General features: G+C 34.9%; 1 protein-coding gene across 13 annotated transcripts in view; it reads left to right on the forward strand.

Moving 5' to 3' along the window:
* Window positions 1–26,791, forward strand: part of TSGA10 (testis specific 10) — a 105,798-nt gene that overhangs the window by 42,498 nt on the left and 36,509 nt on the right. For all 13 annotated transcript variants that reach the window (XM_067704193.1, XM_067704191.1, XM_067704192.1 and 10 more), the window contains 3 exons: window positions 19,611–19,726; window positions 22,391–22,545; window positions 26,482–26,537. In XM_067704193.1, the coding sequence (XP_067560294.1) occupies window positions 19,611–19,726; window positions 22,391–22,545; window positions 26,482–26,537 (327 nt within the window). The remainder of the gene's footprint in view (window positions 1–19,610; window positions 19,727–22,390; window positions 22,546–26,481; window positions 26,538–26,791) is intronic.

Consider the following 26,791-nt stretch of genomic DNA (forward strand, 5'->3'; position numbering starts at 1 on the left):
ATGACCTTGACAGTTTTGAGGAGTACTGATCAGGTATTTTGTAGAATATCTCTCAGTTGGGGTTTGTCTGATGGTTTTCTCATGATTAGGTTGGGTAATGTTTTTGAGAGAAAGATCACAGAATTAAAGTGCCATTTTAGTATACACAGATACCCAGGGTGTCATGAGTACATCTTATTGATATGATTCATTACTGTTGATTTTGACTTTGGTCGCCTGGCTGAGGTAATGTTTGCCTTATCCAGAATGTCATATAATTGAAATCATACAGCACATAGCCTTTTCAGACTGACTTCTTTCACTTAGTAATGTGCATTTAAGGTTCATCCATGTCTTTTCATACCTTGATACCTCATTTCTTCCCATTGAATAATATTCAATCATATATATGTACCACATTGTGTTTATCCATGCATCGATTGATGGTCGTCTTGGTTGCTTCCAGTTTTTGGCAGTTGTGAATAAAGCTGCTATAAACTTTCATGTGCAGGTTTTTGTGTGGACAGAAGTTTTCAGATCAGTTCAGGAAATACCTAGGAGCACAATTGCTGAATCATATATAGAAAAACTTATTTAGCTTTGTAAGAAACTGCCAAATTCTCTTCCAAAGTGACTGTAAAATTTTGCATTCCCATCAGCAGTGAAGGAGACTTTCTGTTGCTCCACATCCTTGTCGGCATTTGGTATTGTCAGACTTTTGTATTTTAGCCATTATAAGTGTGTAGTGATATCTCATTGTTTTAATTTGCAATTCTCTAATGACAAGTAATGTGGAACATCTTTTCATATTGCTATTTTCCATCTGTATATCTTTGATGAAGTGTTTATTGTTTAAATGTTCTTAACCAATTATAATTCTAGTGACTTCCGCTTAAGATAAGCAGATCTCAGTTGTAAGTCTCCTAATTTGCCATACTTTTCAGTTTTTGGGGTGGTGATTTGTCTTGCAACTCACTACTCTGATATGTCCATGAAAAGTCTTTGATTCTCAGCTTTTTCATCTTTATTTCCCCCATAACAATGGGAATGATGGCTCCTAAGCTCTTTACATGTCAGGGCTAAAACCAAAAGTCCTACAATTTATTTTTATTTATCCAGTATTCTACAACCGTGCTAAATATACCTTTTAGTTCTAGTAGCCTTTTTATAGATTCCATTCAATTTTCTACATAGATAATTAGATCATCTGCAAATAAAGACCCTTTTACTTGTTCAAGTTGCATGCTTTTTTTCCTTTTATTTTTCTTGCCTTATTGCACTGGCTAGAACATCCAGTGATTTGTTGAATGGAATTGGTGAAGTGGACATCCTTGTCTTGTTCCACATCTTAGGGGAAGCATTCAGACTCTCAATAGTTGGTATGATGTTAGCTTCATGTTTTTCCCAGATGTTTTCTATCATAATGAAGAGGTTTCCTTCTATTTGTGGATTACTGAGAGTGTTTTTTCAGGAATGGATGTGCTTTGTCAGATTGGTCAGGGTATTATTATACTTTTTATAAATTTCTGGTCTCAGTTAACTAATGCTTTGTTTAAAATATTTTTCAACTCTATTTTTATAAATGAGATTGGCTAATAATTTGCCAATCTTGGGGGTTTTTTAAATCAGATTTTGGTATCAAGGTAATATAAACTTTATAATAATCTTTCCAATTCATTTTGTCTTCTTTCATTATCTGGAATAATTTATTACTTCCCAGTGAAGCCAATTAGGTCTCAAGTTTTCTTTGAGGGAAGCTTTTATTTTATTTGTTTAATGGAAAAAGGGACAATCAGAAATTTCTTCTTATGCCTTTCAAAATATATATTTTTGTGGCATTTGTCCATTTTCCCTAAATTTTAAAACGTTTTTAGAATAATGTTGTATACAATATTCTATCAACATTTTACTGTCCACAGAATCAGTAGTGATTTGCTCTTTTTCTAGTCTGTTATTAATCTTTTCAAAGGACCAATTTCCCTATTGTTTGTCTTATTAGTTCATTAACTTCTGTTCTTTATTATTTCCTTTCTTCTATTTTCTTTAAATTTATTTTCTATTTTTTAATTTCTTAAGGTGGATGCTTACATTTATTACTTTTAAGTCTTTTTTCTCATATAAACATTTAAGGCCATATAGTCTCAAAATACTTCTTTTAATGTAAGCTATAAGTTTTGGTATGTACTTCTTTCTTTATAAAATATTTTCTAATTTCCATTATGACTTTTTATTTGATCCATTGGTTATTTATAAGTGTGATTTTAAATATCCAAAAAACATAACGAATTTTCCCTTTGTGATTGATTTCTTGCTTAATTACATTGTTTTGTTAACATACTGTTAGATTTAAAATTTCTGAAATTTGTTGTTCTCTATTTTATGGTCAGTTTTTGGTAGTGATCTGTGTATACTTGAGAAATTATAAATTCCGAAATAGTTGGTGCATTGTTTTTGTATTTGTCCCTTTGTAATCAGATTTGTAATCATGTTATTCAGATGTCCTATATTTGTACTAAATCTTGTGTCTCATTTACAGGAATTTCACTGAAAGAGTTGCCTGAACTTCTGGCTCCAATGTCTCACTTCTTGTTTTCTCTTGAACCTACTATAATCTGCCTTTCTCCCTCACCATCCTATCAAAACTTCTTTTCAAGGTAATATTTACTTTCATGTTGCTCAATGCAGTAGTCAGTTATCAGTCTTCATTTTATTTGACCTATTGGCAACATTTGACAAAGTTGATCACTTACGTTCTCTTTCTCTGCTCCTTTAAACACATGTTCATTTGGCTTCTGAGATACCATGCTCATTTGATTTTCTTTTTATCTCTTGGGTTGTCCTATTCAGTCTTTCCTGATAGTTCTTCCTCATCTCCTTACCTCCAAATGTTGGAAGTGTCCCTGAGTTCAGTCCTTAGACTGCTTCTTTTTTCTATCTATACTGATCCCTAGGTGATCTCATTCACTCTCATGTATTTACTCTTGACTCTCAAATGTATATCTGTAGCCTGGACTTCTCTGTTGAACTGTAAACTTGAGTGTCCAACCACCTTCTTGTCATCTTCACTAGGATGTCTAATAGGCCTCTCAAAATTAACATTTCCAAACTTGAGTTTCTCCACCCTTCCCCTCTGACACACACAAACCCAAACCCGCTCTTTCAGTCTTCTCATCTCAGTCAATGGAAACTCCATTCATACGGAAACCTTGAAGTGATCCATGATTTCTCTTTCATATACCCATATACAATCCAGTTGATTTTGTCTTCAAAATGTATCCAAAAGCTGAGTGTTTCTCACTACCTCTTTTGCAACCTTACTGTACTGAAGGATATTTTTGCTAGGTAGAGAATTCTACAGTTTGGGAATTATTTTTATTTTAACACTTGGATGATATCCTACTGTCTTCTGACTTAAATTATTTCTGCTGAGAAGTCAGCTGTCCGTTTATTTTAATAGGTCAATGTCTTTATAACGCACTCACATTTATCATAGATTTCATATATATGTGTACAAAAGGCAAAGAATTATAATGAACCTATGCATAGTTAAAATACCATTGTCTCTGTTTTCCATTTTGTCAGTTCATGAGAAAAATTTTAAGTTTATCCCACATGTGAACTCCACTCGTTAGAAGTTAAGTCCTGAGCACAGTTCAGCACATGCTTAGGTTTCTATAACTCTAAACTGAGGTTCAATAGTGTTCAGGTTGAACCAGCCAGAAAGAAATGTATCTATTGCTGTTTATGTTTCATTGCTAGTGGAAAAAAAAAAAATTCTCCAGGTTTCAAAACCAATACTTATTTTCTGTGTTTCTATACTGCTTACATGAACTTTTCTTTCTAAACAGCTATATTTTAGTAGTAAAAGTTCTTCAGTTTGGATTTCGATGTCAGATAAATCAACACTTCTAAAAAGCTGGAGTGTTGTCAGAATATTTCCTAGAAGCATATCATTTTGAAAAAAAGGTCTCTATGTCTGCATTTGTACATCAAACATCTCTAGGCCCAAGAAGTTAGAATATCCCATGGAGTTGAATGATCGATAGAGTTATCTGTTACTAAAAAGTTAGTTTGGGTCTCCGTGTCCAGTGATTCTAAAACTGGTTTGGTTTGAATTTGGATATTTGAAGTTAAAATTTTTCAATATTAAAATCTACTCTAGATGACATGATATCCTAGAAAATCCAAAAGAATCAACAAAAAAATCTGGAACTAATAAACATTTATAACAAGGTTGCAGGATACAAGGTTAATATACAAAGTCAGTTGCTTCACTATTTATTAGCAATGAAGAAGTGGAATTTGAAATTAAAACACATTTATATGAGCACCCCCTCCAAAAGAAATACTTAAGTTAAATCTAATAAACTTTGTGTAAAATTTATATGAGGAAAACTACAAAACTGGTGAATGAAATCAAAGAAGAACTAAATAACTGAAGAGATATTCCATATTCATGGAAAGGAAAACTCAATATTGTCAAGATGTCAGCTCTTCCCAGCTTGGTCTACAGATTCAGTGCAATTCTGATCAAAATTGCAGCAAATTATTTTGTGTATATTAACAAATGGATTCTACAGTTTATATGGAGAGGTAAAGAATTAAAAGATACTGAAGAAACACAATTGGAGTACTGACACTACCTGACTTAGGACTTACTATAAGACTACAGTAATCAAGACAGTGTGGTATTGGCAAAAGAACAGACAAACCAGTGGAACAGAATAGAGAGCCCAGAAATAGATCCAGATAAATATAGTCACGTGATCTTTGATAAAGGTGACGGCAATACAATAAAGCAAAGACAGTCTTTTCAACAAATGGTACTGGAAAAACTGGACATCCACGTGCAAAAAAACCAAAACACAACAACAACAACAACAACAAAAAACCCCGAAACAAACAAAACCCCACCCATACACAAAGAAACAAAGAATCTAGACAGAGTCATTACACCTTTCATATTAACGCAAAATGAATCATAGGCCTAAATGTAAAATGCAAAACTATGAAACCTCTGGAAGATAACATAGGAGAAAACGTAGATGACCTTGGGTATGGTGATTACTTTTTAGATACAGCCCTTAAGCACAATCCATGAAATAAATAATTGATAAACTGTACTTCATTAAAATTAAAGACTTCTACTCCACACAACACAATGTCAAGTAGGTGAGAAGACAAGCCAGAGACTGGAAGAAAGTATTTGCAAAAGAAACCTCTGGGGCTTCCCTGGTGGCACAGTGGTTGAGAGTCCGCCTGCCGATGCAGGGGACACGGGTTCGTGCCCCGGTCTGGGAAGATCCCATGTGCCGCAGAGTGGCTGGGCCCGTGAGCCATGGCCACTGAGCCTGTGCATCTGGAGCCTGTGCTCTGCAACAGGAGAGGCCACAACAGTGAGAGGCCTGTGTACCTCAAAAAAAAAAAAAAAAAAAGACATCTCTGATAAAAACTGCTATCCACAACTCAATTTTAAAAAGACAACTCAATTTAAAGATGGTCAGAAGAATTGAATAGACATTTTTCCAAAGAAGACATACAGATGGCTAACAGGCACATGAAAAGATGCTCAACATCACTAATCATCAGAGAAATGCAAATTAAAACCACAATGAGATATCAGCTCATACCTGTCAGAATGGTCATCATCCAAAAGACCACAAATAACAAATGTTGGGGAGGATGTGGAGAGAAGGGAACCCTCGTGCACTGGAAACAGAAATTGATGCAGCCACTATGGAAAACAGTATAGAGGTTTCTCAAAAAACTATTAATAAAAAGGGAACTACCATATGACCCAGCAATTTCACTCCTGGGTATTTATCTGAAGAAAATGAAAATAATAATTTGAAAAGATACATACAGGGGCTTCCCTGGTGGTGCAGTGGTTAACAATCTGCCTGCCAATGCAGGGAACATGGGTTCGAGCCCTGGTCTGGGAAGATCCCATGTGCCATGGAGCAACGAAGCCTGTGTGCCACATCTACTGAGCCTGTGCTCTAGAGCCCGCGTAACCCAAATACTGAAGCCCACGCACGTAGAGCCCGTGCTCCGCAACAAGAGAAGCCACCGCAATGAGAAGCCCTCACACTGCAACAAAGAGTAGCCCCCGCTCATCGCAACTAAAGAAAGACCACATGCAGCAATGAGGACCCAACACAGCCATAAATAAATAAATAAAATTAAAAAGATAAAAAGAATGACTATAAATCAAAAAAAAAAAAAAATACATGCAGCCCAGTGTTCCTAGAATCATTATTTACAGTTGCCAAGATAGGGAGAAAACCTGTGTCCATCAACAGGTGAATAGATAAAGAAGATGTGGTATATACATGTCTGTGTGTATATATATGTATGGGAATATATACATATATATATTCATGAATATGAATATACAATATAAGAAATTTTGCCATTTTGCCCTTTGTAACAACATGGATAGACGTGGAGGGTATTATGCTAAGTGAAATAAATCAGACTATAAATGGCATAAACCTTTAAAAATTGTGAATCACTATGTTACACACATGAAACTTATATAATATTGTACATCAACTGTACCTTAATAATACATAGATAGGTTTTCCAAAACATACAAAGAACTTTTAAAAAACTCAACAATAAGAAATAACCCACTTAAAAAATGGGCCAAAGACCTTTACAGACATCTCACCAAAGAAGTTATACAGAAGGAAAATAAGCATATAAAAGGATGTTCCACATCATATGTCATCTGGAAATTCAAATTAAAAACAACAACGAGATACCAATACATATCTATTAGAATGGCCAAAATCGGAAACACAATAAATGCTGGTGAGGATGTGGGTCAACAGGAATTCTTATTCATTGCTGGTGGGAATTCAAAATGGTACAGTCACTCTGTAAGGCTGTTTGGCAGTTTCATACAAAACTAAACATACTCTTATCATATAAACCAGCAATCATGCTTGTTGGTATTTTTTTTTAACATCTTTATTGGGGTATGATTGCTTTACGATGGTGTGTTAGTTTCTGCTTTATAACAAAGTGAATCAGTTATACATATACATATGTTCCCATATCTCTTCCCTCTTGCGTCTCCCTCCCTCCCACCCTCCCTATCCCACCCCTCCAGGCTGTCACAAAGCACCGGGCTGATGTCCCTGTATCATGCGGCTGCTTCCCACTAGCTATCTACCTTGCATTTGTTAGTGTATATGTCCATGACTCTCTCTTCCCCGTCACAGCTCACCCTTCCCCCTCCCCATATCCTCAAGTCCGTTCTCCAGTAGGTCTGTGTCTTTATTCCTGTCTTACCCCTAGGTTCTTCATGACATTTTTTTCCCTTAAATTCCATATATATGTGTTAGCGTACGGTATTTGTCTTTCTCTTTCTGACTTACTTCACTCTGTATGACAGACTCTAGGTCCATCCACCTCATTACAAATAGCTCAATTTCGTTTCTTTTTATGGCTGAGTAATATTCCATTGTATATATGTGCCACATCTTCTTTATCCATTCATCCGATGATGGGCACTTAGGTTGTTTCCATCTCCGGGCTATTGTAAATAGAGCTGCAATGAACATTTTGGTACATGACTCTTTATGAATTTTGGTTTTCTCAGGGTATATGCTCAGTAGTGGGATTGCTGGGTCATATGGTAGTTCTATTTGTAGTTTTTTAAGGAACCTCCATACTGTTCTCCATAGTGGCTGAACCAATTCACATTCCCACCAGCAGTGCAAGAGTGTTCCCTTTTCTCCACACCCTCTCCAGCATTTATTGTTTCTAGATTTTTTGATAATGGCCATTCTGACTGGTGTGAGATGATATCTCATTGTAGTTTTGATTTGCATTTCTCTAATGATTAATGATGTTGAGCATTCTTTCATGTGTTTGTTGGCAGTCTGTATATCTTCTTTGGAGAAATGTCTATATAGGTCTTCTGCTCATTTTTGGATTGGATTGTTTGTTTTTTTGTTATTGAGCTGCATGAGCTGCTTGTAAATTTTGGAGATTAATCCTTTGTCAGTTGCTTCGTTTGCAAATATTTTCCCCCATTCTGAGGGTTGTCTTTTGGTCTTGTTTATGGTTTCCTTTGCTGTGCAAAAGCTTTGAAGTTTCATTAGGTCCCATTTGTTTATTTTTGTTTTTATTTCCATTACTCTAGGAGGTGGGTCAGAAAGGATCTTGCTGTGATTTATGTCATAGAGTGTTCTGCCTATGTTTTCCTCTAAGAGTTTGATAGTTTCTGGCCTTACATTTAGGTCTTTAATCCATTTTGAGCTTATTTTTGTGTATGGTGTTATGGAGTGATCTAATCTCATACTTTTACATGTATCTGTCCAGTTTTCCCAGCACCACTTATTGAAGAGGCTGTCCTTTCTCCACTGTACATTCCTGCCACCTTTATCAAAGATAAGGTGTCCATATGTGCGTGGGTTTATCTCTGGTCTTTCTATCCTGTTCCATTGATCTATCTTTCTGCTTTTGTGCCAGTACCATACTGTCTGATTACTGTAGCTTTGTAGTATAGTCTGAAGTCAGGGAGCCTGATTCCTCCAGCTCCGTTTTTCGTTCTCAAGATTGCTTTGGCTATTCGGGGTCTTTTGTGAAATTTTTTGTTCTAGTTCTGTGAAAAATGCCAGTGGTAGTTTGATAGGGATTGCATTGAATCTATAGATTGCTTTGGGTAGTAGAGTCATTTTCACAATGTTGATTCTTCCAGTCCAAGAACATGGTATATCTCTCCATCTATTTGTATCATCTCTAATTTCTTTCATCAGTGTCTTATAATTTTCTGCATACAGGTCTTTTGTCTCCTTAGGTAGGTTTATTCCTAGATATTTTATTCTTTTTGTTGCAATGGTAAATGGGAGTGTTTTCTTGATTTCAATTTCAGATTTTTCATCATTAGTATGTAGGAATGCCAGAGATTTCTGTGCATTAATTTTGTATCCTGCTACTTTACCAAATTCATTGATTAGCTCTAGTAGTTTTCTGGTAGCATCTTTAGGATTCTCTATGTATAGTATCATGTCATCTGCAAACAGTGACAGCTTTACTTCTTTTCCGATTTGGATTCCTTTTATTTCCTTTTCTTCTCTGATTGCTGTGGCTAAAACTTCCAAAACTATGTTGAATAACAGTGATGAGAGTGGGCAACCTTGTCTTGTTCCTGATCTTAGTGGAAATGCTTTCAGTTTTTCACCATTGAGGACAGTGTTGGCTGTGGGCTTGTCATATATGGCCTTTATTATGTTGAGGAAAGTTCCCGCTATGCCTACTTCTGCAGGGTTTTTATCATAAATGGGTGTTGAATTTTGTCAAAAGCTTTCTCTGCATCTATTGAGATGATCATATGGTTTTTCTCCTTCAATTTGTTAATATGGTTTATCACATTGATAGATTTGCGTATATTGAAGAATCCTTGCATTCCTGGAATAAACCCCACTTGATCATGGTGTATGATCCTTTTAATGTGCTGTTGGATTCTGTTTGCTAGTATTTTGTTGAGGATTTTTGCATCTATGTTCATCAGTGATATTGGCCTGTAGTTTTCTTTCTTTGTGACATCCTTGTCTGGTTTTGATATCAAGGTGATGGTGGCCTCGTAGAAGGAATTTGGGAGTGTTCCTCCCTCTGCTATATTTTGGAAGAGTTTGAGAAGGATAGGTGTTAGCTCTTCTCTAAATGTTTGATAGAATTCGCCTGTGAAGCCATCTGGTCCTGGGCTTTTGTTTGTTGGAAGATTTTTAATCACAGTTTCAATTTCAGTGCTTGTGATTGGTCTGTTCGTATTTTCTATTTCTTCCTGATTCAGAGTTGGCAGGTTGTGCATTTCTAAGAATTTGTCCATTTCTTCCAGATTGTCCATTTTATTGGCATAGAGTTGCTTGTAGTAATCTCTCATGATCTTTTTTATTTCTGCAGTGTCAGTTGTTACTTCTCCTTTTTCATTTCTGATTCTATTGATTTGAGTCTTCTCCCTTTTTTTCTTGATGAGTCTGGCTAGTGGTTTATCTATTTTGTTTATCTTCTCAAAGAACCAGCTTTTACTTTTATTGATCTTTGCTGTTGTTTCCTTCATTTCTTTTTCATTTATTTCTGATCTGATTTTAATGATTTCTTTCCTTCTGCTAGCTTTGGGGTTTTTTTGTTCTTCTTTCTCTAATTGCTTGAAGTGCAAGGTTAGGTTGTTTATTCGAGATGTTTCCTGCTTCTTAAGATGGGCTTGTATTGCTATAAACTTCCCCCTTAGAACTGCTTTTGCTGCATCCCATAGGTTTTGGGTCATTGTGTCTCCATTGTCATTTGTTTCTATGTATTTTTTTATTTCCTCTTTGATTTCTTCAGTGATCACTTCATTATTAAGTAGTGTATTGTTTAGCCTCCGTGTGTTTGTATTTTTTACACATCTTTTCCTGTAATTGATATCTAGTCTCATGGCGTTGTGGTCGGAAAAGATACTTGATACAATTTCAATTTTCTTAAATGCTTGTTGGTATTTATCCAAAGGAGTTGAAAATGTATGTCCACACAAAAACCTACATGCAGCGTTTATAGCAGCTTTAGCCATAATTGTCCAAATTTGGAAACAACCAAAGTCTATTCTAGGACTCTGAGCTGGAGATGACAACTGTATGTCAGATTCCATATTAATGTCATACTGAGAACCCTCACTATCTGTTTTCTGGCCAGACAAATCACCTGATAACACATTTTCCCCAATTGCTTTAAAAATCTACGATTTGGTTCTGATTCTGTCATTTTGTGAAGGAAGCATTCTGTGCAGTGAGGTTTATAATAAGTGCAGATTTCTCATCTTGAATTTTAAGTCTTAGAATCATTCTGAGATAACAAAGCATGAATTTCAGCCTCTGCTAATCAAACTGTTGCTTGTAATATTATTTGTTAAAATGCTGAGTGGAAACTATAAAAAACTGTCACCATACATTGCAGCTTGGTTTATCAGTGCTGTCGTCTGTAGCGTTTTCTATTTCACTGGTGTGAGTTTCTCTGGAGAGTCTACTTGATTATAACCAACTATGTGTAAAAGCATTATTTTGAGTGTCTCTGAATGAGTGTCTCCCTTAGAAATGGACAGAAGTGTATACATCTGAGCTCTAATGGAGAGTGCAACTTGAGAACTAAATGGTAATTTGTTTTGAGAATAAGACCATACAGAGAAATCAGGGGAATCGCACCCCATGGCAGATCCCTGATTTTTAACACCTCCTCCTAAGGCTGCACAGAGGGTTGGTTTTAAGCCCCAAAATAGGCATTTGATAAAAACCATGTTAGATAGCTTAACCAAAGCCCCTTTGGGCTTCGGTAAAAGCAACTCCTAAACATATCTTGAACAACTTTTCTGAGTGCCTGTTTTCTCATATTGGAGTTAGAAGAGTCTGCAAAAGAAGCTACCAGCTTTATTTCTAAAGTTTCTATTTCTTGAATGTCTGTTTTCGGTGTGGGTTTATTGGTCAGTGATTTAAAGGTCTAATCTGAGAACTTCGGATTATGAATGTAGTTTTCCATTTTTCCTTTTTCTTATTAGGTATATTCTTGTGTTGTGCAGGGGTCTTATGGCTATTTGGGAAGATATGTGGCTGCAGTGCAGTTTAACAGGATAAGGACGGCCACAGTGTAAACCGGAAGGTTTTGCCACATCCTCCGCTTGTCTTTTCTGGACTCATTCATTATCATATGCATTGATATACTTATTATTGCAATATATTTATGGCTCTTATATTAGCATCCATTTTTTAAAGAATTTTTTAATGGAGTTGATTTACAGTATTGTGTTAGTTTCAGGTGTACAGCACAGTGAATCAGTTATATACATATACATATATATATTCCTTTTCAGATTCTTTTCCCTTATAGGTTATTACAAAATATTGAGTATAATACCCTGTGCTCTACAGTATGTCCTTGTTGGTTATCTATTTTATACATAGTAGTGTGTATATGTTAATCCCAACCTCCTAATTTATCCTTTCTCCCACCCCTCTTTCCCCTTTGGTAACCATAAGTTTGTTTTCTATGTCTGTGAATCTCTTTCTGTTTTGTAAATAAGTTCATTTGATCATTTTTTTTAGATTCCACATACAAGCGACATCATATATTTGTCTTTGTCTGGCTTACTTCACTTAATATGCTGATCTCTAGGTCCATCTATGTTGCTGCAAATGGCATTATTTCATTCTTTTTTATGGCTGAGTAATGTTCCATTGTATATATGTACCACATCTTCTTTATCCATTCATCTGTCGATGGACAATTAGGTTGCTTCCATGTCTTGGCTATTGTAAAGAGTGTGCCAGTGATCATTGGGGTACATGTATCTTTTCACAGTACGGTTTTCTCCAGATATATGTCCAGGAGTAGGATTTCAGTATCATACTGTAGCTCTATTTTTAGTTTTTTAAGGAACCTCCATTCTGTTCTCCATAGGGGCTATACCAATTTACATTCCCACCAACAGTGTAGGAGGGTTCCTCTTTCTCCACACCCTCTCCAGCATTAATTATTTGTAGACTTTTTGATGATGGCCATTCTGACTGGTGTGAGGTGATACCTCATTGTAGTTTTGATTTGCATTTCTTTAATAATTAGCGATGTTGAGCATCTTTTAATGTTCCTGTTGGACATCTGTATGTCTTTGGAGAAGTGTCTATTTAGATCTTCTTACCATTTTTTGATTGTGTTGTTTATTTTTTTGATATTGAGCAGTATGATTAACATGCATTTTAAAAGTGTTTTACAAGAAGAAAGCTAAGAAAATAATCTGTCAGGGCCTTTGAAGGGATTCTTCTTGGACTACAGTAGAATTTAACTATATTTTAAAATATTTTATTACTGTTGATTTACTATGCATTGGTGCTTTTTTTCCCAGATGCATACTGAATGAGGGTTATCAGGTAGGATCTTCTAACAGTCAAGTATAGTGCACAGAATGTTGGTCTCCGTTGTCAAGGGCAGCTCTCCACCAAAAGCCAGATAAGTACCACTGTAAATCCTTGCTGCCCTGATCCTATAACCCAAGGACACAGTGGTGGTTCCCCTGATAGCTTCCAGGGCAGCCGAACTGTTTTCCAAAATTGTTTTACCATTTTATATTCCCACCAGCCGTGCATGAGAGTGCAGTTGCGTTATATCCTGATCAACATTTGATATCATCTGTCTTTTTACTTTAGTTATACTAGTGGGTGTGTAGTATCTGACTGTAGTTTTAATTTGCTTTTCCCTAATGATCAGTGATATTGATTATCTGTTCATTTACTTATTTGCCATTCATATATCTTCTTTAGTGAAATATCTGTTCAAGTATTTGCCCATTTTTATTGGTTTGTTTCTCTCTTTATCATTAACTTATAAAAGTCCTTTATAGGGTCTAGATACAAATTTTTTGTCAGATACATGTTTTGCAAATATCTTGCCCCAGTATAGAGCTTGCCTTTTTATTTTGTTATCAGTGTCTTTTGATGAGCAAAGACTTTAAATTTTGATGAAGCACAATTGAAATTATTTTTCATTTATATCATGCTTTTTGTGTTCTATTTAAGAAATCTTTGCCAAACCTAAGGTCACTAAAAATTTTTGCTGTGTTTGCTTCTAGCAGTTTTATAGTTCTACCTCTTACATAAATGTAAGGTCTGTAATCCTTTTTGAATTAATTTTTGTGTAAAGTATGAGATAAAAGTAGAGGTAGTTTTTTTGTTTGTTTTTTGTATATGGGTATCCATTAGTTATTTGTTAAGATTATCCATTCATCCACTGAATTGCCTTGGCATCTTAGTGAAAAAATTGGTTGACCACATATGTGAGTCTGTTTCAGGACTCTATTCCATCAATCTATTTCTCCATCTTTATGCTAGTATCACTCTGTCTTGATAATTGAAGCTGCATAATTAGTCTTGAAATCAAGTACTGTTAAGTCCTTCAACTTAGTTCATTTTCAAAATTGTTTTGGCTGTCCTAGATCCTTCACATTTTCATATAAATTTTAGGATCATCTTGTCAACATATACAAATTATTATTGGGATTTTGCTTAGAATTATGTGGAATCTACAGATCAGTTTTGGAAAATTAACTGTGAACAATATTGAGCCTTTTGATCCATAAACAGAAAATCTCTCTCTATTTATTTAGATCTTTTAAAATTTCTCTCAACAGTGTTTTATATTTTTTCATTGTACAAATCTTGTACACCCTTTGTCATATTTATACCTAAGTATTTCACATTCTTTATGCTATTATAAATGCTTTTTAAATTTCAGTTTCCTATTGTTTTTTTGCTATTACAAGCAGACCTTGGAAATATTGCATCTTCTGTTCCAGACCACTGCAATAAAGCAAATATCACAATAAAGCAAGTCACATAAATTGTTTGGCTTCTTAGTACATGTAAAAGTTATGTTTACACTATACTGTAGTCTCTTAAGTGTGCAGTACCATTATGTCTAAAAAACAATGTACACACCTCAATTTAAAAAGACTTTATTGGACTTCCCTGGTGGCACAGTGTTTAAGAATCCGCCTACCAATGCAGGGGACATGGGTTCAAGCCCTGGTCCAGGAAGATCCCACATGCCATGGAGCACCTAAGCCCATGCGCCACAACTACTGAGCCCGCGTGCTGCAACTACTGAAGCCCGTGTGCCTAGAGCCTGTGCTCTGCAACAAGAGAAGCCACTGCAATGAGAAGCCCGTGCATTGCAACAAAGAGTAGCCCCCACTCACCGCAACTAGAGAAAGCCCGCACACGGCAATGAAGACCCAACGCAGCCATAAATAAATAAATAAAATAAAAAGACTTTATTGCTAAAAAATGCTAACTATCATTTGAGCCTTTAGCAAGTCAATCTTTTTGCTGGTGGAGGGTTTGAAATATTTTGAAAATTACCAAGATGTGACACAGAGACATGAAGTGAGCAAACGCTGTTAGAAAAATGGTGTTAATAGATTTGTATGATGTAGGGTTGCCACAAACCTTCAATTTGTAAAAAAAAAAAAAAATGCAATATCTGCAAAGTGCAGTAAAGCAAAATGCAATAAAATGAGGTATTCCTGTGTAAGAAACAAAATTGATTTTTGTGTACTGCTCTTGTATGTTGCAATCTTGCTAAAACTCACTTGTTAAGATAGTTTTTTTTGGTAGATTCAGTAGGATTTTCTACATAGATTATCATGTTGTCTGTGAATAGAGAGTTTTGCTTCTTCTTTTCCAATCTGAATGCCTGTTTCTTTTTCTTGCCTTATTTCTCTGGCTAGAACCTCTAGTATAATGTTGAATAGAAGGATGAGAAGAGTCATCCTTGTTTTATTCTTAATCTTAGTGGGAAAGCATTCAACCATTCACCATTGTGATGTTTGCTGTAGACTCTTTGTAGGTGCCTATTATCAGATTGAAAAAGTTCTATTCCTAATTTGCTGAGAGTTCATATGAAGAGTGGATATTGAGTTTTGTCAGATGTCTATTTTGCATCTATTAATGTGGTCATATGGCTTTTTTCTCTTTTTTTTAGGGTGTTAATATGGTGAATAACATTAAATAATTTTAGATTGTAAACCAACCTTGCATTCCTGAGTTAACTCCACTTGGACATGATGTATTATAGTTTTTCTATATCCTTGGATTTGATTTACTAAAATTGGTTAAAACTTCTTATGTGTATGTTTGTGATTTCTCTCAAAAGCATTATATTGATAGTTTTAGCTTTTATATTATGTCTTTTGTATGTGGTGTGATGTAGGGGTTAAGATTCATTTTTTTCCCCACATGGCAATTCAGTTGTTCCAATACCAATTGTTTCTTTTCCCCATTATATTGCTTTTTGTTGAGAATTAATTGACTGAATAAATGTGAGCCTATTTCTGGGCTCTCTATTATGGTTTCTATAGTAAGTCTTAAAGTCAGGTTTGGTAAGTCTTCTAACTTTTCATCTCACGTTTTCAATTTTTTTTTTTTTTTTTTTTTTTTTTTTTTTTTTTTTTTTTTTTTTTTTTTTTTTTTGCGGTACACGGGCCTCTCACTGTTGTGGCCTCTCCCGTTGCAGAGCATAGGCTCTGGACGTGCAGGCTCAGCGGCCATGGCTCACGGGTCCAGCCGCTCAGCGGCATGTGGGATCTTCCCGGACCGGGGCACGAACCTGTGTCCCCTGCATCAGCAGGTGGACTCTCAACCACTGCGCCACCAGGGGAGCCCTCATGTTTTCAATTTATTTGTCCTTTTATACTTCATTCTGAGAAATATCCTCAATTGGTCTTTCAGTTTGCTAACTCATTGATCAGCTATATTCATTCTGCTATTTACACCATCTGTTTTTTTTTTCTTTTCATTTCATCTATTACATTTCTCATACTTGTCACATCTGTTTTTCCCCTTGGTTCTTTTTTCATATTGCTGATATCTTTCTCTTTCTTTTAATATGTTTATTAGTCTAATTAAAAATTTTTGATCTGTTTCTTCTAATATATCTGCTATTGCTGGATTCTGTAATCAGTATATTTTGTTTCTTTTGAAATGACTTGTCTTTTCAAATGTCTTGTCATTTTGGTCTGTGAGCACATTTTTCCATTGAGATATAAGTTATTATGTCATACAGTCCTTTGGGGGGAACAGCCTCATTGAGTTCACACTATGGGTGATGGAAGAGTCCTAAGATGGGAGAGACACCATAAAATTGCAATAACATTTTGTCTTACATAACATCTGCTTTGTCAGTTTTTCACCTTTTGCTCCCCTGGGTGAAGCAGCAGTAGGAGGCACTCCTTAACAACCTTGGCTGCATATTGAAATCAAATAAGGAACTTAAAAAAAAATAGTGATTCCTAATTCCCACCCTGAGATTTTGTTTGTTTGTTTGTTTTGCGGTGTGTGGGCTTCTCACTGTTGTGGCCTCTCCCGTTACGGAGCACAGGCTCTGGATGCGCAGGCTCAGCGGCCATGGCTCACGGGCCCAGCCACTCCGCGGCATGTGGGATCTTCCCAGATCGGGGCATGAACCCGTGTTCCCTGCATCGGCAGGTGGACTCTCAACCACTGTGACACCAGGGAAGTCCCCCCACCCTGAGATTTTTATTTATTTATTTTAGTTGTGCAGATTGGATTTGAGAATTTGTTTTACTTCTTAAATTTAAAATAATTTAGGGTGAAAGGAAGTTGCAAAAATACAGAGAGATTCCTTCACCCAATTTCTCCCAGCTATTACATTTTATATAACTATAGTACAATATCAGAAGCAGAAATTGTCACTAGTTCAATGTGTATGTATAGTTTTATGTACTTTTATCATTGTATTCCATGGTATGGATGTACCACAGTTTAACCATTCATCTATTGAGGGACATTTTGATTGTTTCTAGTGTTTAGCTAACACAAATAAGGTAGACCTTATGTATTTAATGTAATTATTATATGTTAGGGCTCAAGTCTCCTGTTTTATTTGTTTTTTTGTTTGTTTCTTCCCTTTGTTTTTCTTATCTCTGTTTTCTTTTTCCCACCTTTCTGTGGGTTACTTGAACATTTTTAAGAATTTCATTTGGATCTATCTTTAATACTTTTGAGTATCTCTATGTAGATGTTTTCATTGGTTGCTCTAGATATTACATTATACACACAGCCTACGGGTGTCACATTTTATCAGTTTAAATGTAGAAATCTTGTGTCCCTTTAAATACTTTTACCCTCCTCCATTTATAATTGTCTTAATAGATACAGCTTTTTTTTTTGGCTCTACCCATGATTTACATTCCCTCAAAGCTGCTGTTTATGTTTTTCATTGATGTTTCTTTAGTTTAAGATTTCATGTATTATATGAGCCATTGTTTCTTTGAATATTATGTTTATTCTCTTGTGGAATTTTTATTAGGTGAATATTGGACCTTCTCATTCTATTCTTTATGTCTCTTAAACTTTATTTTGTATTTTTTCTATCTTTTTTTTCTGTGCTCTATTATAGGTAATTTCCTCTGATCTGGCTTTTTTTTTTTCTTTCTATCTTACTAATTGTCTCTTTAGCTGTGTCTATTTTGTTCTTAAACTTGTCATTTGATGTTGTCCTTTTAAAAGTTTTATTTCAGTGACTTCAGTTTAATTTCCTGAAGTTCTCTTTGGTTCTTTTAAAAATCTCCTGGTTCTTTTTTCTTTTCATTGTGTATTCTATTACTTATGTTATGTCTTAGTATTTAAAACTTTTTAAATTGCTATTTAATAATGCTATAATCTGAAGTTCTTTGGGATTTAATTTAGTTTGTGTGTATTTTGACTCCCACTAAGTTTGGGTTGTTTCTTAATGTGTTTTTGAGATTGAATTGTGAGCTCATTTTCAACAGACCTTTGTCTGAGGTTTAGTTTGTGCCTGAGTTGAGGACATGTCCCTCCAGAGAACTTTTATTTCCACTGAGTGTTCTAGATTATATGACCATCCTGGAACCAGATTTTATTTTGATTTCTTATCTTGAGGTTGAGAATTCCCAATGAAGACTTTTAGTTATTTTTGTTACCCTGGCCCTAGCAATGTTTGGCAAGCTGATTTCTTCTAGTCCTCTCCAGTAATAGTGTAGCCCTTAGTGGCCTTATGGTAGAGGATCTTAATTCTTTTTTTTTTTTCTTTTTTGGCCATGCCACATGGCCTGTGGGATCTTAATTCCCCAACCAGGGATCAAACCTGGGCCCTCAGCAGTGAGAACACAGAGTCTTAATCACTGGACCACCAGGGAATTCCCGGACCTTAGTTCTAATACTTGTGTTGCAGCCATCTCTGTGGCCTCATCTTCTGTTTCTGAGTTAAAAGGCAAGACTCTAGGCCACAGAGACAGGCAAACCCCAACTGTATCTAACATAACATCAGTTCATTGTCTTATTGCTCTGATTTGGCTCCAGGGGACTTCCCTTACAAAAATCCTTCTAAGTTTTGCTATACATTTAAAAGGATGCTTCTTACATCATATTTAGTATGTGTAAGTGTTTTGTGGTGAGAGGACTTTCAGATTATCTAGCTTCCATATTTCCAGAAATTATAGTCTGTTTACTTATTAATATTTGTTTATTGACTGTGAACTCCATGAGACCAGGGCCACTGCCCACCTAGTTCACCATAGCTTCCTCAACACCTAGTGCCTGGTACATACTAGCCACTTAATAAATGTTTGTGGACTCAATGAAATGCTATTCATTACAGATTTATTTGTAATAGTGAAAACCTGAAATGAACCTAAATGTCTAATATTAGGGGAGTACTTAAGTAAGTGGTTACTGCTCATATAAGGTTTTTCAGCCAAAAAATGATAATTTGGAGGGCTGAATAATAAGACTAAAAAATATTAAAGATTAAGTGTAGGTGGAAAAAAATCAGGATTCAGTTTTGAATTTAGAATATGGTAACTTTAAAATACGTGTAGCCAAAAAAATACGAACTAATGAACACCAAAATGCTAATAGTTGCTTGTGTTGGAGTGGCGGATTGAGTATCCCTTTTTATCCTTTATATTTCAAACCTCCTATAATGTGTTTTTATAATGAAAATACTAAGAAGAAAAAAATGTACATTAGTATTCTTAAAAGTTTTTAGATTTAAATACACTAAAAAGTTGATAAAACAAAATTTCAGAATTAGTTTCATTATTAAAATGTTTACAGACTTTTATATGAAAACACAGAAAAAGATCTTTCTGATACTCAACGATACCTTGCTAAGAAAAAATATGAGCTACAGCTTACTCAGGAGAAAATTATGTGCTTGGATGAAAAAATTGGTGAGTTGTTTTTTTTTTCCCTGATGTTACTTTTTTTTTAAAGTCTGGTTTAAAAAAAGTTTTCTTCTCTTCAGTTATAACATAGATAAACTTAGAAATATGCCCTTAAAGTTTTTTAGTCAGAAATCATGGGAAAATATATTTTTCTTTGATAATAAAAATTTTTACTTAAATTTAGGACCATAAATACTTAGACATGGCTTCATATTTTTCAATGAAGAAATAGCTAAACAAAGCAGCAATACTTTGTAAATTTATGATGATCAATTTTGAATTTATAAGTTTTTGTATTATATGTCATGCCCATAGCTGTTGTAATGAAATACATTACATATATACTATCTTTGGTGGAAAGTGTACATATATTTGGCTATATCTATGGTATCACTTGAGTTTATAAAGATTATTTTTATAAAGTCTCCTATTATTGTTTCTTACCAGTGATCTTTATGAAAATATGGTTATAACTTTAAAATTTTGGTCAAGACTATAAAAGAGCCCATTTTAAAACAATAAATATTTTTAAGATTTACTATTATGCAGTTCAAAAATATCTGACATAAGCAATTAGGTGGGTGGAGGTGCTTTTTATTGAGACAGGAAGTATTAAACGAAAATATAAAAGGGGAAGATTGAAGAACTCATTTCTGGATATTTTAAGTTCAAGTAAAAAGGTAGGGTAAGCAGGTAAATAGATAAGTTTGTATCTCAGATGAGAAATCTAAGCTAAAGATATACATTTGGGACACATCAGCATATAAATGATATTTTAAAACCATGAAATCACCTAGGGGAAATATAGAGAATGAGGAGAAGAGGATCCAGGACTCAGTAAGAAGAAGCCAAAGACATAGGAAGAAAACCCAGAAGTGAGTGTCATTTGGGGAAGCAAGAAAGCAACATGTTTTAAAAAGGAGGATATGATCAATTGTCAGATACTTTCAAGAAGCAAAATAAGATGAGAATGAAAAAACATTTATTGGATTGGCACATTGGAGGTTTTGGTAGCACTGACCCCCCCAAAAAGTTTGAATTACAGTGTTAGATGTGGAAGATGGGGTAGGTTGACGAATGATTGGGAAGTGAGGAGGTAGAGACAGGAGAGAATAGAAGTCTTAAGAAGTTTGGCTATTAAGAGTAGTAGAAAAATGGGGTGGTAGCTTAAGTGGAATGTGGGGTTGAGGATTTTTTTAAGCTAGGATATACTAGTTGTTTTAGAGTTTATTTTATGCCAATGGGAATGAACTCAGATAACAGAACACCCAAAACATGTGGTTTGCCTGGAAAAGGGATGTGATGTATTATATAAATCACCCTCTTGGCATATGGGATTACGTCTCTTAGTGGTGCACTGGGTGGCCCTTGGTGGGCATTTACTTAGAGGTCTAGTCACACAGAGCTTCCTTAGTAGAGCTCTAGACCAGTGGTTCTCAAACTTCAGTCTTTACCTGGAGAGCTAAACCTCATTGAGCTGGGCTCCTCGAAGTAGGATACGGCCAGGGCTTTTGTATCTTTACCAATTTCCTCAAGTGGTTCTCAAACTTTATTGTGCATTAGAATCACTTGGGAGGGGTGCTTGTTAAAACATAAATTGGTCTGCCCACTCAGAATTTCTAATTCAGTAGGACTAGGATGGGACCTAAGAATTTGTATTTCTCACAAGTTCCCAGGTGCTGCCAATGGTGCTGGTTGAGAAACCACAATTTAGAAACCACTATTCCACACCATCTTTCAGTCCTTCAACAGTGACCTTGGCTTGCCAGCGTTCTTACAAATCAAATCAGACTTCCTGGGATGATTTTTTTTCTAGGAATTTTTATAACACTACTTTAGAAAAACCAAAATACTAGAAGATATTTGACTCTGAAGATGACTTAACTGGATATTTTATTAAGATCTGTTAGTTACCAGCTTACATCCAACAGTGATTCTAAGCTAGAGGGAGGTGAAATTAGAGGGGGGAAGATTGATAGTCCACGTGCTACATCCACACACCCTCCCTACCCCACCACACATCCTACTTTGAGAACTTGTTATAAAGAACTTTCCTTTGCTGTTCTTTTTTTAAAAAATATACTTTATTGAAGTATAGTTGATTTCCAATGTTGTGTTAATTTCTGCTGTACAGCAAAGTGATTCAGTTATACATATATATCTATATATACATTCTTTATCATATTCTTTTCCGTTATTTTTTTTGAATTTATTTTATTTATTTTTTTATACAGCAGATTCTTATTAGTTATCTATTTTATACATTTAGTGTATATATGTCAATCCCAATCTCCCAATTCATCACACCACCTCCCCCCACACCTCTTTCCCTCGTTGGTGTCCATATGTTTGTTCTTTACATCTGTGTCTCTATTTCTTCCTTGCAAACCGGTTCATCTGTACCATTTTTCTAGATTCCACATATATCCTTTGCTGTTCTAATTCAAATGTATTAATTGTGCTTTTACATTTATATCATTTAGAATTTCATGATTAACTTTCATTTTTAATCACTAACAACAAAAGCCATTATTTATTTGGGATACAGTACTTTATATTTAGTCATTGAATATAATACAGGATAATTTTCTTTGAAAAGTATTTCACTCTGCTTGAACTGGAAAAAAATTTATCTTGATTAAAACAATGCCTTTATGATTACACATTTAGATAATTTTACAAGACAAAGTATTGCCCAGCGAGAAGAAATCAGCATTCTCGGTGCAACCCTCAATGATCTGGCTAAAGAAAAGGAATGCCTGCAAGCATGTTTGGATAAAAAATCTGAGAATATTGCATCCCTTGGAGAGAGTTTGGCAATGAAAGTATGTTCTGACAACCGTGGTTTAAAAGAAATGTTTGAACTTGAATCTGAATAAAATAATAGGATTTTCTCAATTTTTTCCTAGAGAGCTAAAACTTTAAAATCTGATTTTGAAATATTTCAAGATAGTCTTAGGAAATATGTGTTCAAATTCACTAGCTAATATTTTGAAATAGATTTTTCTTTCATCACTTTATGATCAACATTCACTAACAATAACTAATTCAAATATCAAAATGTAAAGCATAATAAAAAAAAAGCAGTGAGACTGATTTCTTTTTAAAAGCACGCCAGAACTTACGTTTTCAGGTAGCCACCTTGGGAGGCAATATGTGTATTTCATTAAAACCACCTTTGTAATTGTATTCAGAACTGGGGCACGTTGTTACATCATCCTTAGCCTTGAGAGTGGATCACATGGAACTGGTGAATAAAGTTAGATGATAAGCTTCATCCCACATTTCTGTTGTTCAAACAACAACAACAACAACAAAAAGGTGTTCTCAAAAAGGCAGGGATATATTGACCCCCTTTTCTAGCTCATAAGCTGATTCTGAAGGCAATTCCTAAACTGTTTTCCACAAATGTTTTAAGCAAAGGCAGCATCTCTGGCATAAGGTCTTTCCCCTCTCTAAGGGAACTAATTCATTCATTTATCCAGCCATCCATCCATTCAACAAACATTTATTGACATGTACCAGGAATTATGTTAGAAACTGAGGTTGAGTGGGCATACCTTCCAAAGGCCTATGGTATAATTCAGAGAAAGATAAAGAAAGAGGCTGTTATGATAGAATGTGCTAAGTACCATAATGACGTATGCACAATGTATGAGTGAAGTTTGTCAGAAACATACCTGATTCAGCCTGGGGGTTGGATTAGGGGAGGGAGAAGATCTAGGAAGCCTTCCACACGGTGATGGTGCCTACACTGCCCTGAAAGATGACTAGGAATTAGCCAAGAAAAGATTTAGAGAAAGGGGACAGTGAGAGAAAGAGTGATCCAGACAGGCAGAGCACTTTTTAGAGAAAGGGTGATCCAAACAAGTAGAGCAGATTATATGAAAGCCCAGTGGCTCTCATAAGAGAATTTCATGAGATTTCTTGATAGTTTAATATGTCCAGAGAATAGAGTGCAAAGGGGAGTATGGGGGATGAAGGGGGGGGCGGTGGTAAAAGATGAGGTGGGATAGATAAGCAACAAATCAGAACTACACATGATATTGAGTTTAGTTTCCATCATCATGGACATAGAGGAACATTGAAATAATGAAAATGAAATGTTACAATTAGATCATTAAAACATTATCCTAGCCCTTGTTAATCTACATAAAAGGTGGATTGTAGGGAAATGAGAGTAGTGACAAGGACACTAGTTAGGAGTAAAATGATAAGAACTGTATTAGGAGAGTGGCAGTATCCATGAGAGAAATAGACAACTCTAGGAAGTAAGACTGACAAGATGCGCTTTCTGACTTCAGAACCAAATGAATAGTTCCTATGTGTGAAGTAGGAAACACAGGACACAGAACAAGCTTAGAGAGGAAGATTATTGACATGCCTTTGGGACATGTAGTGAAATATTCATAGGCTCTTGGATTTTAAGGTTTGGAGAGAAAATTGAAGTTAATAGATTTGGGAATCATGAGCACAATTGAAGTTATCAAAATACATGAGATAGTAAATTTTGGCTTTTAACTTGTTGAAAAGTCTGACTCATTATAGTTAATACCTTTTAATATTTTTGAAATTTTATGGTATTTTGGGGGGTGGGATTTTGTTTCTCATTATATTCAAACCACTTTTTGAATAGTTAAACATGATTTGCTTTAGAAACAAATTACTCAATTCTTTCTGAATATCTGTTCCTTCTGTTATATCTTGTATTTCACATTTCTTCCATTCTACTAACTGTACCAATATTATCTTTTCCTTCACAAAGAATATTGAGTTGCAAGTCTATTTCAAAATTAAGAGTTTTGTATAGGATTATGAATGTAAACGCATCCATCCTATGAAAGGAAAATAACTTTTTAAAGCAGTGTTAGACATTCAAAAGAGGAAATGTTCTCTAGAGTGATATTTCAGAGCTGAATTTATAATGCCTTTCAGTGAAAAGCAGTAGTTTTATAGTTTAATCTGGAGATCACAGAAATAAATTACCAAGGAAAAGTCTATATTATAGTGAATAAGGTGAATTTTTACTGGTAATCATAGTTTTAAAAGATGTTCTACTACCTGCTACCAATTAAAGTTAGAAAATTCAATAGCCAGTTCACCGATTTTTGAATCATAAAAGCCAGAATTATTTGTGTAAAATTTTAGTTTGTTTCTTTTTTCTGAGTAGATTTATGACCATCCTGTCCAGGTTGAATTTTTAACAATTAACTTGAATCTATGTCACTGGTTGGACAGACGTATTGAGATTGTACAAGGAATATCAAATTGATAATGATGGCATAAATTTCAACAATTTAAGAAACAGTACTATTTGTGTCATATTAAGAGAAAAATAGGCTAAGAGGATATATTATTGGATTCTATACAGTAATTTTGTTGCCCTGGATACTTTACAGTGTTCTTAGAGAGTCTTTCAAGATGAATTTCTATTGATAAAGGAAAGTCCTTTTTAGGCTTATAAGCCATGTTTAAATTTTAACCAAGGAACTTCTGTCAGAAACACTAGAAGTTCAATGAGCTTTTCAGAATTTATTTAGAAGTGTATTAAGTTATATTTCGAAAGTATGTGTAGATATTCCATTTTAAGTGGTATTGTCTCTTTGAGTTTTTCTTCCATTGGCTTGTGCTTCTTAAAGGGGTTTAACAGTTTTGCTAATGGATATTTTAACCATACTTCAATACCTATTACTGCCAGATGTGGAATCTGTACCATTCTACCAGAAAGCAGAATGGGAAACCAGAGATAAAAATACCCTAGAGAGGAGCATGTGAATAAAGGAAGATCACGTACACACACACACACACACACACACACACACACACCTGTCTCTCTGATGAAAAAAACAGCACTAGTTGGGAAATACAGATTTAGTTTTTCATCTTGCTACTTGGTTACTAAGGATTTGAAAATTTAAAGGGCAAAGTGAAATCTAGGTATTTAGTGAAAGAATAATTTTCCTTTTTTAGGACTAATGTTAGTGCTAAGAACCTATGTAAAGTATCTGTAACTAGTTCAGGATCGGCGAGTTTTTAAAGGAGGAGGTGTGGGAATGGTATTGATGGCCTTAAGATATTCCCCCTCATTTCAGTCTTGATTGACTCCATTAATTCTACTTCCTCACCATACCCTTGAAAAGGAAGAATAGCAATTTATTTTTTTATACCTTTGCTCTAGGCCTAATGCTTACCTCCTTGTTAACTCACACCTAAAATTAATCATATACTTTTATAAGTAATTCCATTGGAACAGCTTTTTGAAGATAATGTTGATGACATATATATATTATACTTGGTCAAAGTTATTATTCTTAATAACTAAATTCAGTTTTACATGATTCACTTTCCTGGGTTTTATAGCATGAAGAAGTGAGGAAGTACATCAGTCCTATTCCCAGTATAGAACACTACAATGCCAACCATTGGTTTTCTTCCAAAAACAGGGTGCTTAAGGGGTTCTTGTGTTGCTGGATAACTGCACAAAACATCTTTTAACAGTATTTGATATAATGATATCATATCAATATACTTAAGTATAGTCTTTGCTTAAATGAGCATAATCTATTGTTTTTATCTAGTACGTATACTCACACTGATATATTAGGCTTTAGTTTTAAAGTGTAGCAAAGAAAAATAGAATATAAATGTTTAAAACCAAATGGAAATCCAAAAGGGAGGGGAAATTCTTTTAGTTTATTCAGTTTTAACAGAAATAACAGTTTAAGATAATTTTTTATTTAATACTTATATTACTTTTCAAGGAAAAGACCATTTCAGGCATGAAGAATATCATTGCTGAGATGGAACAGGCATCAAGGTAAGTCACTTATTCAACAAAAATGTGAGCACTTATTGGGGGCAAAGTTCTATGTTAGGTATTGTACAAAGATAGTAAGAAACAAGGAGCTTAATGTTATATGTAAGATGATAACTCTCTAATGTTGAAAGGAGGCCTAAGTCTGTTTAGGGAAGTAAAGGGAGGATACTCTGTTTGCCAAGGAAAGCAAAGAGAAGGCATTCAAGGTAGAAAGAATAACAAAGCCACAAAGAACCACAGATCATGTTCAAGAG

The sequence above is a fragment of the Pseudorca crassidens genome, chromosome 14, assembly GCF_039906515.1.
Source record: "Pseudorca crassidens isolate mPseCra1 chromosome 14, mPseCra1.hap1, whole genome shotgun sequence".
NCBI lineage: Eukaryota > Metazoa > Chordata > Mammalia > Artiodactyla > Delphinidae > Pseudorca > Pseudorca crassidens.